Source organism: Protopterus annectens, chromosome 13.part0 (assembly GCF_019279795.1).
Source record: "Protopterus annectens isolate FY-2018-M chromosome 13.part0, PAN1.0, whole genome shotgun sequence".
NCBI classification, from domain to species: Eukaryota; Metazoa; Chordata; order Ceratodontiformes; family Protopteridae; genus Protopterus; species Protopterus annectens.
In genome coordinates this window covers 576,197,555-576,211,412 of record NC_056747.1, presented here as the reverse complement: position 1 = coordinate 576,211,412, position 13,858 = coordinate 576,197,555, and the positions used below count along the sequence as shown (strand labels likewise).

The 13,858-nt window shown below is 39.3% G+C and overlaps 1 protein-coding gene across 1 annotated transcript in view; it reads right to left on the bottom strand.

The window, feature by feature from the left end:
• Window positions 1-13,858, bottom strand: part of TMEM248 (transmembrane protein 248) — a 452,360-nt gene that overhangs the window by 53,472 nt on the left and 385,030 nt on the right. The window contains exon 6 of the mRNA XM_044054239.1: window positions 6,962-7,105. Coding sequence (XP_043910174.1) covers window positions 6,962-7,105 — 144 coding nt within the window. The remainder of the gene's footprint in view (window positions 1-6,961; window positions 7,106-13,858) is intronic.

The window sequence follows — 13,858 nt, the reverse complement described above, 5'->3', positions numbered from 1 at the left end:
TTAAATATGGACTACTATTGTCCAGGAGGGTCTCAGACAATTATCCGACTCCCAATGCTATATGCACATGGGTATTGATCCTACAAACAAATTTAAACAGGAAAGTGATGCATTTCTGGAGGCAGCATTGGAAGAGGGCATCATTACCAAGAAAACTGTCCAACATCTTAAGGTTCGGGATCCATCCAAGCAAATTTTGTATTTACTTCCCAAGATACATAAATCAATTACGCACCCTCCAGGTAGGCCCATTGTATCTGGCCATGGTTCACTTACAGAACCATTATCTGCATTCTTAACACAATATCTCAAACCACTTCTGTCACAGGTCAGGGCAAGAATACAGGATACAACCCAATTTTTAAAAATCATTGAAGATACACAACTTGAGCCAGAATGGTTGATGTGCACACTGGATGTAAAGTCTCTGTATACAAGCATACCACACTGGGCAGGGCTACAGGCTTTAGAATATTGGTTGAACAAGGTTGAATTATATCCACTTGGATTCAACACATTGCTCATCTGTATGTCCGAACATGTCCTCAATAAAAATGTATTCTATTTTCAAGGGGACTGTTACTGGCAACTGCAAGGTACGGCCATGGGGGCCTCTTTTGCCCCAATCTATGCAGACCTTTTTATGGCCTATCTGGAAGAGTGCCTAATATACAATCCGTTACATAACATCTATTTGGTCGAAATAGACATCTGGCGGAGATACCTCGATGACTGCTGGATGGTGTGGCGTGCGGATGTCACCTACCTTATGGAATATGTGGAATATTTTAACAGCAATATATGGGGTATCGAGTTTTCGATTACATCCCACATTGATGAAATAGATTTCTTGGATGTTACTGTGTATCGGAATAGTGACCATGCACTTAATACCAAGATCCATCGAAAATATCCACAGTTCAACTCATTACTTCATGCATCTAGCATGCATCCACGCCACACCATCCGCAATATCCCCAAATCTCAATATTTGAGAATTAAACGGAGCAATTCCTCAAATACTGACTATGAGAAGGCCAAAGTAGATCTGAAGAACAGATTTTTGGACAGGGGATATTCTACATTTGACATTGAATCCGCCAGTGTTTGGACTGACAAATTTGAAAGGCAAACCCTGCTAGAATACAAGGACTCTACCAACAATCCTAAGGAGGACAGTATCAGGTTCATTACCACTCTTGGCAAGAATCATCAGATAGGAATGTTCTAAACAATAATTGGAACATTTTGCTAGCCAATGATTACCTTCGGGGTATCCTGGGAAATCAATGCTCATTTTCATACAGGAGAGGTAAAACTTTGGGAACACTATTTTCGCACTACAAACAGAAAGAGAGGGGCCAAGTACAAACAGCTCACTATAACAGGGGATAAACTTTTGGGGACTTTCCCATGTGGCCACTGCACCTCATGCAGCCAAGTGAATAAGCTTAAACAATTCACCAGTTCCAACACTAGTAAAGTGCATGATGTTAGAATCTTTGGCAATTGTTCAACCAGTTGGGTCATATATTTGGCCACCTGTCAATGCAGTGCCTTTTATGTGGGCAAAACCTCACGATCATTAAGAATAAGGATAGGGGAACATCGGAGTGATATCCGCAACAAAAAATTGACCAATGCTTTATACCAACATACTGTTAAACACCCCACTGCCAAATTCATGTTCACTATCATTGACAAAATTACCGGTAATAGGCACAACCAACAAGGATGGCAAAGTATACTCAGTCATAAAGAAAAATATTGGATTATACATCTTGGAGCATTATTCCCACCAGGTCTAAATGACCATTTATGATGAGCATATTTATTGATCTTAATGGACATCTACCCTCCACATATTTATGATGAGTATATTTAACATGTTATGAATAATTTATCTCTATATCATATTGATGCAGCTAACACTGTATATGATTTTTTGCCTTGCCATACCCAGTATGGTTGCTATATTCTAACTTTTTTCTTCCCCTTTTTTCTTCATTTTTTAGGAATTTTATTTCCTTTTATGCTCACAGTTTACATTTGGAAATGTGGATGCTTACATTTAACATTAGAACTTTGTCATTGCAATGTTTATACCTCAAGAACATGTAGAAAATATGGCAAATGTCTCAAACCTTTGTTTTTGTATATTAACTTTACACTTTTTATCTTACAGCCTGACAGCCTACTCATGTTTTATGCATAGGTATGGAATATATCTTTCATTCTCATTGGCTGGGGGAATATACAAATGGATCACTGGGTTGCTGGTGAAGTGTTTTGCTTTTTCTCACTGAAGAAGGCGGTTGCCGAAACTAGTCTGAGTGAATAGAATTATTGTTTGGACATTAACATGTCCTTTTTCTATTTTTATACTTAAACGTGGAACTATATATGCTGGCCTTTGGTGTTTCCTTAGCAAGAAAGACTGATGTCAGGTTGTCAGTGGTATAAAAACAGACAGCCGACACCATTAGGTCAGTCATGAAGCGACAGCAACTGACGCAGAAATACTAAGCCTCTGGTATTCGGGCCGACTGAGGGCTAACCCTGGCAGAATAACCCAAGTGTGATGACTGCAACAGTGAAACATGAAGATCACAAATTGACCAAGAAAAGATAGGACACCAAAGAATTCCACACTACAGTACAAGTACCACTACAGAGAAACTGAATGGAACAAGCAGCAAGAAAAGGAAAAAATGTTTCTGTTCCAAGTTGCCTGTACATTTACTGCACTTACCCTATACCAAAGCTACTGCAGTTAACAATTTTCTTACAACAGACAGCTTGCATGCTCCACATTTGCTGTCTTCATTACCATGTGGGGAATATTTGAGGACAGCAAATAATACTTCAGACATAACTAGGGTGGGCAATGAGTTTATGAGGGTTAGGAATAAATTGTCAAATAGAGGTTACAATGTGGATGTACTGAACAGGGCAGAAAAAGTGATTAGAAAGTTGGGACTGGCACACAGTACAAGACTAAAAGAAGTGACATGTATATAGGGAGAGCAGTAGATTGAATAAGGAAGAGGGTCAAGACAGGCTGTTCTTTTTTAATAGATATTCCCCTTTTTCAGAAATCCTTAAAGGATTAGTGTACAGATTTTGGTCCATCACATTCAATGATGGTAAGCTGAAGGACATTTTCTCTGAAAGAGTTGCATTTTCCTATAGTAGATACAAAAACTTAAAGGAATTACTATCTATTGGGAAACTAGATAAAAAAACAGGGCAGGAAAGGTAGTTTTCCTTGTGGAAGATATAAGGTTTGTAATAAAATCAGGAAGTTAGACGGTGAAAGAATCAATGGGAAGGATTACAAGGGCCATGGATCTATATAACTGTGAAACTAAGGGGGTTGTGTACATTGCAGGATGTGGGTGTCCCTTAGTTAAACGGTATATTGGACAAACTAAAAGGCCAGTAAAGAAAAGAATGGAACATGTGGGTTATATTAGGAGGAATAGGTTAGACAGCCCAGTTGCTGAACATTGTTACATGCCATGAAGGCAGGGACACATCCTTGTTTTAATGTGTGTTAGCCAAACCTTATTTCTGTCATGGGGAAGAATTTACATTTAAACTGACGCAACTGGAAACTAAACGTATTAATTTTGGTACCCCTTCCCCTTTGTTGTATTAAATTGTATTAAACTGTATCAATTTAAAAGTATTAAAAATAATTACTGGTAATGTATTTATATAAGAAGTTAGTTTTAAATAAATTTATTAGTACATTTTAGAACACTTTAATAAGTGACAGAAGAGATTAAATTTTGTAAGGGACATTTGATGTGATCTAATTGAAGTGTTTTGGCTGGTAAATGTCAATTATATTTAATGAAGTGTGTATTTGATTTATATCAATTATTCAATTATGCACTGTATAAAATGAAAAGCTGCTTTGGTGGAAACATATTCCTTGAAGGCGAAAGCCGAGGTACCGGATATACCAATAGAGTTTTTTGCTGTACATTTACTGCCACCTAGTGGCTGTATCTGCAAATGTAGCCAACAATTCCAAGCATCAGAATAAGACCACCAAGACTGCCCAGCACAGCTGCCATTAGATACAAGCACTAGTAAGACAATGAAAGGAAAAATAGAATAAAAAGATACAAATGTTTTACAGCACTGTTGTAAAAAACACTACAAATGACAATTTACTGTGGAAATGCACCTGACAAGAATGACTTTCTTTTTGAAACTTTCACATTTAATGAGCTGCACAAACTTAAAAATGAATGCAATATCTCAGGTCTCATCAAAATGTACTAAAGCAGCGATTTTCAAACTTTTTCATCTTATAGCATGCAAACTAATTACAAAAATCTTGCAGCACACCAAAAAATGTATTTTTTCCTGGCCTGACAAAATGCAACAGGCATAATTTTGATCGATTTAAAATCTTTTCCTCTTTTTTACTTGGACTTAACATTTAATGAGATATCGGAGCTTGACGTTTTAGAATGTCTTCTGTACAAGACGACCGTTTCCAAGCAGTGTTACTGTAATGGCACCCACTAAAATAAACGCAGTTCATACAGAGTTACTTAAATTGGCATCATATCTAAACACGACTGTAAATTTTTTATTAGACCTGTTGCTCCTTCTACTATTGGAACTGTCCAGGTATAAAGTAACAACCAGAAGTTAGAATCAAACTCTGTACTTTGTATTTGCGAGATAAAGGCCTAAAAACTATTATGCCAACTACGCCCCCATAACAGTAGCTCATTTTAACCGTGCCATTATCTTCCTATATGAACTTGCTATGGTGTGAGGCAGGGTTCCACATTTTAGTAACAAAAGGTGAACAGCTATGCATCAAGTCTTATTTACTTGGCAATCCTTGAGCTACCTAAAAGTTCTGAGCCGCATGTTTAAACCTGCAAAGTACAAATACTTCCTGTAAGTACTTCAATGTGACTGGCACTAGATAACAGCTCAAAGCTTCTCATTCGACACACATGTTCAACATCTAACTCTGGATCCCAAGTGTCAACACTGCTCCAACCATAACGCCTTAGTCCTTTTGCTAGTCCCTCCATCAATAGGGGCCAATTGTCCTCAAGCGCAGCCAAGATGGCAGCGTTGGGTTTTATACCCATATGTATTCAGGCTAGTCAGAGCATCTGTGTCACAGTACCTAGCCTCCGTGATAATTCTTGTAGTTACTTAATTCGAAATAAAAGGGAGGCAAAGTGGCTTTTGTTGGGTGGTGGATGGACATTTTCAGTGGCAGCAATAGCATGTCAGTGAAGTAATCCTTAGGTTTTAAAAGTCTTTCTTTTTAAAAAATCTTGCGGCAGAACTGTCAACCTCTCTTGGCACACCGGTTGAAAACCCCTGTCCTAAAGTAATCTAGAACCATTCCATGATGAAGACAGGTTTCCTCCATGACTATGGATGGCACTCCTGGAGGCCAGGAACAGTAGCTAAAGGATACAAAAAGCAAAAAAAATAAAAAGGTGGACGTGAAAGCTGATGTCAGCAGCTGAGGGAATGTGTCAGCACATGGTCATTGCATACAGTGGTGTAGGGAATTGTAATAAGTAGAATTTCTAGGAAAAAAATCCTCTCCTGCTATCAGGAAGGTGCCATACTACAATACCTTGATTCACCCTCTTTCCTTGCTGTGGACATTGAGGAAGGATACCAAAGCATGACAGGTGGTGAACAGTAAGAAGCATTAGCCAGATGTTGAAAAAAATGTTTGATTGGTGACTTATTTCTTGATAAACAGGTACACTGATCCAGTGTGGACTAATTTCAGACATATCCCAGACAAAGAAAAATAAAGCGTAATGAATATGTATCATGAAGAGCAATGAATGAGACATTTTCTTCAAGTGATCCAACCAAGGGAACCTGCCTATTTCACTGTATATATTCATCAAGAAATATACATCATGCATGCCACACATGACTAAAAGTATGTAAGAATTCAAGGATTTCAGTTTCATTCCTTACAATTCATCTAGTACTAATTCTCAATAAACCAATGCCTTTCATGCATTACTTCTTTATTCTCTGTACTGCTGTATCAGACATTCTGAAAATGTTTTAAGATGGGAAACAATGCAGTTTTCTTACTTTTAATGCTGATTCTTAGAAATAGTTATGACTTTTTTTGCCATCCCATTGTCCACCATTCTTGTTTGTTGTGAAAGAATCGACATTTCTTAGTTTCAGCCAAAAATGATTTAGAGCATTAAATGGACATGGGTCTGTATTTCTCAAAAATGTTAAAAAAGGAGTGCAGAACAGTCTCTTTCAGAACAAAGTTCAGCACAAATGTATTTTTTTTTTTAAACTGCAAGCTACAGCTCATCACGCATGCATGCACAAATACATACATATGTGAGAGCATGTGCATGTGTTTGGGGAAGGGGACTTCCAGTTCCAAAAAGAAAATTCAGTCAAGCAATTCTACTGCTTTACCTGGACTTGGGTTTTTGCCCCATGTAGTATGCACACTGCTTTTAAACTAGTCTTATGAATTTCTATTTTCTCTACTGTCAACATGCAGCCTTTTAGAAGAGATCCCTACAATACTTGTGAAAAAAATGGACAACAGTAATCCATGCTACATTATGCTACTTGCCTAAAACTGAATGCAGAGACTTCAGGCATGTTACTTTGTAGCATGGTGGGAACATGCAAACAAGCACTCTGAAAAGCTCAGTTCTTCACTGCTTCACAGCGTCTCCAATAAGGTTCACCAGCTGTCAGTTATTCTGCAGACTGAGGCATGCATCTATCCGAAAGCCCAGTGCCCAGAGATGTATATGCAGACATCAATTGTCAGAGTATTCTGATTACTACTGTGGAGTGTCTGCAGGCAGAGCTTTCTGTGACTTAGTCCTGTTCCAGAACTGACACTAAACAAAATACTTTAGTAGACTGTAAAATAGTTAAAACAGAAGTCCCCAAAACTCACCTTCTCAGGTAAAAATTCTGTATTACTTTGCCTCAGTTTTCCTGGTCGGCCTCTGATAACTGTGTAACAGAACATGGTGATCACCATTACAAACAAGAAGTAACTCGTATGCATCAAGTGCAGATTTATAAGTGATCGATCATCCTGAAACAAAGAAAAGCAAATAACTAAGGAGATCCTGAAATCCAGGCTACCTACTGTTTGTTATAAATGCCAACATTTAAGAAGCTTTGACTCTGAATAAACTGTTAAAGAAGCCACAGAACTCTCAAGTCAGCCTGTACAACACAGCACTACTCTTGCATACACATCTTACTTCACTACGTATGATATGCAACTGTGCAAGAACTTACCATAATAGCAGAAGCTCAAGCAAGTCACTGTTGCAGTAGGCCTGACTACAGAGGCTTCAGACTCAGAAGGCCCAACATCTTTTTCAGACATCCAAAGCTCAGCATCCTTTTCTCACAAGGCAAGGCAAATACCCTTTGGGAACATCAGGATGTCTCAAAGAAATATACCAAACAGGTCAGGCCCTAAGTAGACCATGAGCAGAACAGAGTAAATCAATCGCTCATCTACTACACAAAAAGGAAGGAAGGAGAAACAGGGCTCCTCAAATTCTTCTCAGCTATGAGCAGGCTCAAAACTTTTCCAACCAGCTACACTAAGAGAGAATTCCACCCAGACCAAGCTACCCCAAGTGACACAAACTATAGTGGAAGGGAAAAGGTATGGCAACAGTGCTCTACATGAATATAATGCAGTTGTGTAAAAACCTACCATAACAGTAGATGCCCTACTGATAACTGCTGCAGTATTCCCACCATTTGGGTTATCACCGCTGACGTCCAGCTCGGGTGCCAAAGCTTTACCTTGGGTCATACCAATGCATGACCTCAGCTCACATGTGTTGAGGTACACAGTCTAAGTATCCACTCATCCATTCATCTATATCCAAGCCAGCAGTCTGAAGACTACAGACAGCGCAAGACTGGTGAGCTAACAGGGGTGTAAGCTCAGACAGGTAATAATTTCATGTAACAGAGTAGAGGTTAAAGCAAAGGGAAAGAGGAAAATGAAGGATGAAGTAAGGTAGAAAAGAGGGGATGGAGGATGGGTTGGAATACTTCAGAGATCAGGATATCTACTGTGATGTTAAGCTCTTAAACAACTGTACTATGTCCTGACTGAAATCACTGTTGAGCTATTCCTGACATAAGGTGATTCCCAGACCTGAAGGAGGAAAGGAGGGTGCCTGGCTACTGAGAAGAGTTGGTCCAGCAGCCCAACCCGAACTAATTGAGCAAAGGCTGCCCAGGACCTGAAGAAAGCAACTGCGTAGTATTTAGTGAAGACGTGCACAGAGGACCACCTAGCACCCTCTTAAATAGACCTGGAGTTACTCCTTTATGGCATGCCCCTCGAGGAAGCCACTGCCCTAGTGGAATGTGCTTTAGGGCAGGAAGGCAAGGTGTCACCATGCCGTGAGTAGGTAGGAGGAAAGCCACAGAAATCAAAGCTGCAATAGTTTTTGTTTAGAGATTGGTTGTCCCAGCTTATGGCTCATAAGTGACGCAAAACAGCTGGTCAGGGTTTCTGAAGGATTTAGTTTTGTCAAGATAAAATCTGAGCCGCCTGTGAACATTTAGAAAATGTACGGTACCAATCAGGATTTTAGAAGCCACGTATCCCAAGGACGAGGCACACTCTGGCGGAGACACCCTTCCTGTGCGAATTTGTGGAAGCACTGCTTCTAATGCTCCACCTTTTCTCTAAGAAATGCTTTCTGGCAAATGGAGTTTAGAAAGAAGCCCAAAACTCTGGGAGCATTCCATAGTGAAATGAGGGCTCTGTCTAATCCAACCTTGCATAATGTCTAGATGATAGTGTCACAAAATTATGGATAAATGTGGTTGCTTTTTCTTCTGCACTATGCAATTACTGGAGTCAGGCACTTTGTAAAGAACAAGGGAACAGCAGTCAATCCAAAGGCCAAAGAGCAAACTGATAGTGGTAGACCCCAACTTTTAATGTCCGAAAGCATCTGTACTTTTTTATGGTTAGGAAAAAAGAAGGTAGGCATCCTTAAGAATTAAAATATATAGGAACAGGAAGGGAAACAGGACCTCTACAGTGAGCATCCTGAATTTTGGGACTAAGGAAAATAAACTTTGATAGTTCCAAAAATGGTCTTCCTTTCTGGGAACTAAAAAGCTTCAAGGTGAACCCATTTGTTTTGGTCTTTAAAAGGGTGCAGGCTTTATTATGCATATCAAAAGGACCTTTAACACTATAAGACAAATAAGGTGCATTTGTTCCTTCTGCACAAAAGGGATACTTGCTAGCTTTGAACTCTTCACAAACTGCAGCCTGTAACCTGAAAAATTATCCGCAGGACCTATTTATCTTGAGTGAAGTTTTTTCTAAATTTAGAGGTTGTGCGAGGCTTGCTGCAATCCTAATAATGGGGGGGGGGGGGGGTTTGACTATGAAAGGCTGGTGTGGGGGCTGGGAGAGGAAGAATATCCAAGTAGTCATGGTTGCTCCTTGTGGGCCGAGGCCTTCCCTTATACTCTTCCTGCCACTTTCCACTGACTTTTTTTTTTGTTTTTTTTATTGGTCTTGCCTTTAACTCTGTCTGCAACAGCACAAGCCTCATTTAGAGGGGTAGTTCCTATTATACTGGCTATAGGGAAGCGAAACAGCTGTTTCACACTTTGCATAATTTTTATCCCTTTTTTTTCCCTAAAGAGCAGTTCCTTTTACAGTGAGACATTAACTTGCATTTTTGACATCTTGCGACCAGGGCTGCAGCTTCAGCCAGGCATTGTCTTCTAATAGGGCTTGAAACAGTTGAACTATTTTAACAAACATTATGTACTCACCACAACGATGCATCTGTGCTGTCCGTTTTCATGTGCTGTCCGTTTTCATCCTTCAACCTTTAGGTTTTGGATCTGACCTCAGATCAGACTGTGGCCACTTCTCACACTTTGGATCCGAACCTCAAGCTCCTCCCCTTACCCATAATCCTCTCCCAAGTCCCATAATACCCTAGACCGAGTTTGTCCCTTGATAACAAATAGAACTGAAGCAAGTCTATAAACATCTAGAAGCATCTAGAAACATGACAAGAAAGGTATCTGGAGCTAAGAGGAAAGACCAAAAGGGGAAATGCATCCAAGATCATACCAGACCACCATATGAATATCTTCTTCTAGTGGAACGGGGAAGGAAGGGTAGGTTGAAGGACAAAAGCAGATGCATCATTATGCAAAGTACATAACCTTTACATCGGATGTCTTTTTTGTCTGTTCCTAAACCTTTATGAGAGTCCTCAGACAGTTATCAACCCAGGATGGTTTCATGAAAGAATATTCTAGAGTACAGAACCAAACACTGCCCTGTTCCTAGAAAGAATGTCCAACTTGTAATGACCTATGAAGCTATGAACACTGGATGAAGTAGCAGCTGCAACACAAATGTCATCTAGAAAAGTTCTGGATAAGAAAGAGGAAGAAGTTGACACTGACCTTGTGGAATGAGCTGGTGGTGGTCTTGGTAAAGATAAACCCTTGTGTTTATATAAAAAATACATTATGCGAGCCATTGTGTTAATGGTACTTTTGACACAGATGGTCAGACAGTCTCACCTTATCTTCTGAAAATGAAATTGGTCCAATTTCCTGAAAGCTTTTGTTCTGAGGTGATGAATCTCATCCATGTACATCCAAAAAATGAAGCATGCAATCCACTTTATTGCAGAATTTTGGGAAGAACACTTAAATTAATGGACTGGTTGAGGGCAAATTCAGAAGTTACTTTTGGAAGGAAGGACGGGGTGGTGCAAAAAAATTCTGTCTTTATGAAAAATGATACAAGGTGGCTGGCTAGATAAAGTCTTAAGTTCCGAAATTCTTCTAGATTATGTAATAGAAACTAGAAAAAATGTTTTTCTAGCACAAAAACTTAAGACTAGCCCTTTGTTGCAGGTTCAAAGGGAGAATGAGTTGAGGCCTGCAGAAGAATCGTCAAATCCCGAGGAGAAGCGTCCCTGATAGGCGGCCTGAGCAAAAAAAGTACCTTTAAGGAAGGCCTTGCATAACCTAAGGCAGGACAATCACAAATGATCTTTGCCTACATGAAAACCGGAGATTGTTGCCAGTTGTACTTTGAATGTAGCGTAAAAATGGAAGCCACTGATTCTAAAACTGCTGAATAGGCAATGAAAATGGATATAGATTTCTCTCGTTGGCCCAGATACTGAATAGTTTCCATTTGCTGTTGTATATCTTCCTAGTACAGATTTTTTTTAAGAATGTGTAACACATGGAAAGAAAGCCTGGATGGTCTAGCCATCATTTAAAGTGCAGCAACCATGTGGACCACCCAAGAGCCTGTTATGTCTGGGTGAGACAGAAGATCCGGAAGTGGATCCAGAACCAAAGCAGGGCATATCAGATGAGACCAGAGAAATGGGAAAAAATACTTAAGGCCAGAATGGGGCAATGAGGATCACCTTGCTTTTTCCATTGATGAGCTTTCTGTAAAAACTGAGAGGTATGCCAGCAACTCGCCCTCTGGGGAGATTAGGGGGAAAAAAACTGCTGCATTTGGAATTGCAGACAGAGGCGAACAGATTGAAGCATGGCTGGCCCCACTGGCAAAAAATCTGTCCCACCTCTGAAGGATTGAGAGACTACTCATGTTGCATAAGACTAGATCTGCTCAGACTTCCTCGGAATGTGGGTTGCTAAAACAAAGGCGTTGGAAGAGATCACCTACTGCCACACACTCATTGCCTCCTGACACAAGGGCAGGTTCCTCCCTGTTTGATGTACCAGACCACTGATATGTTGGCAGTCTGTACAGCAATCGTCCCTCGAGGAAGGATGTCTTGAAATGCCTTCAGCTGTAGAAAGACGACCTTACTTCTAGGAAGTTGATGTGAAGGTTGGCCTCTAAATGGGAATATTTGCTCTGGACTGTCAGTCTCAAGTAATGCATCCTATTCCAACTGGGAAGCACTCGTATTCACCACGGCCTTCAGCAATAAAAGAACAAAGGAGCGGCCCTGCAAAACATCTGCTGACTGGATCTACCAGGACACCTGCTCTCAGATCTTTGCGATTAGAATAGCAGATGACATGGGATGTCAACTGATAGACCACTGACCTGACAGAGTCCAGTTTAGTACTCACATGTACCATCTCGCTATGGGTAGAAGGGTTAAGGAGCTGCTACTGACCCCAGAAGCTGAAGGACCACCCTTGCTTCTGGTGGTGACTGAAGAGATAACAGATTGTTCAAATTACGGCTTCAAGCTAAACAATCTGGACTAAGGGAGCAGAGCTACTTGAAAAACTATCCAGATAAGCCCCTATGAACTCCAAGGTTTGGGTGGGAAGGAGGCAAGTGATTTGTCATAGATGACAATAAAGGATGTTCTATCATTGTGAACACGACAGGCCACTCAAACCATAATACCACAAGTAACACTAACACTACACCTACCTCCAATACTGAACATTCCTACATCTTCGTCTTTATGTGTAACCGATCTTTCATACCCAAGAACATCTTTGTTCATAACTGGTATGTAACCACCTTTCTTCTTTAACATATTACTACTATCTGGTTTGTGTTCATTTTTATTTTTGAACATCAAGGCCAACATCAACATCAAGACTGTATTAGTGAAGCTAAAAAATATGTCAGGAAGCTTAATTTGGCCTTGATGTTCAAAAATAAAAATGAACACAAACCAGATAGTAATATGTTAAAGAAAAGTTGTTACATGCCAGTTATGAACAAAGATGCTTAGGTATGAAAGATCAATTACACGTGAGATTTATCAGTCTAGTAGTAAGTTTATAAAGAAAAAAATAAAGCACAATTTAACTAAAGAAGAATTAGTTGTGTTGGATGAGTTAAGGGAAAATAACAACGTTAGGGTTATGAAACCAGACAAGAGTGGAGGCGTTGTAATCTAGGACGCCAGAGAATACAATGCAAAATTATATGATATATTGCATGGTTCAGGTAATTATGAGGTCATTTCTATTAATGAGTTAAATATTGCATACAGAAGAATGGATTTATTTATAGAAGAATTTTTAGGGTTATGAAACCAGACAAGAGTGGAGGCGTTGTAATCTAGGACGCCAGAGAATACAATGCAAAATTATATGATATATTGCATGGTTCAGGTAATTATGAGGTAATTTCTATTAATGAGTTAAATATTGCATACAGAAGAATGGATTTATTTATAGAAGAATTTTTAGGGTTATGAAACCAGACAAGAGTGGAGGCATTGTAATCTAGGACGCCAGAGAATACAATGCAAAATTATACGATATATTGCATGGTTCAGGTAATTATGAGGTCATTTCTATTAATGAGTTAAATATTGCATACAGAAGAATGGATTTATTTATAGAAGAATTTTTATCAGATAATAGGATTACTGAAGAATTATACATTTTTTTTAAGGTAGAGTACCCTGTTATGTCTACATTGGTTGGTATACCTATGGTACATAAAAATGTTTCTAACCCCCCATTTAGACTAATAAAATCAGTAAGTCGGTCCAAAACTTTTCCACTGGGTGTGGCTATAGACTCTTTGCTAAAACATATATATGGAAAAGTGGAACATATGGTCAAGGACTCCTGGGAATTCTTAATGAGATATCCCATTCACATAGCTGATAATGATCTATTGTTTGCCTCCATAGATGTTAATATATCTATTTATGTGTATCCCCAAGAATCAGAGTATGGAGGCATTTACTGACGGTATTTACAAATATAGTAATTTGGAATGGGACAAAATAAAGTTGATTATTGAACTCATGTCCATAGTATTGGATAACAACTTTATATACAATAG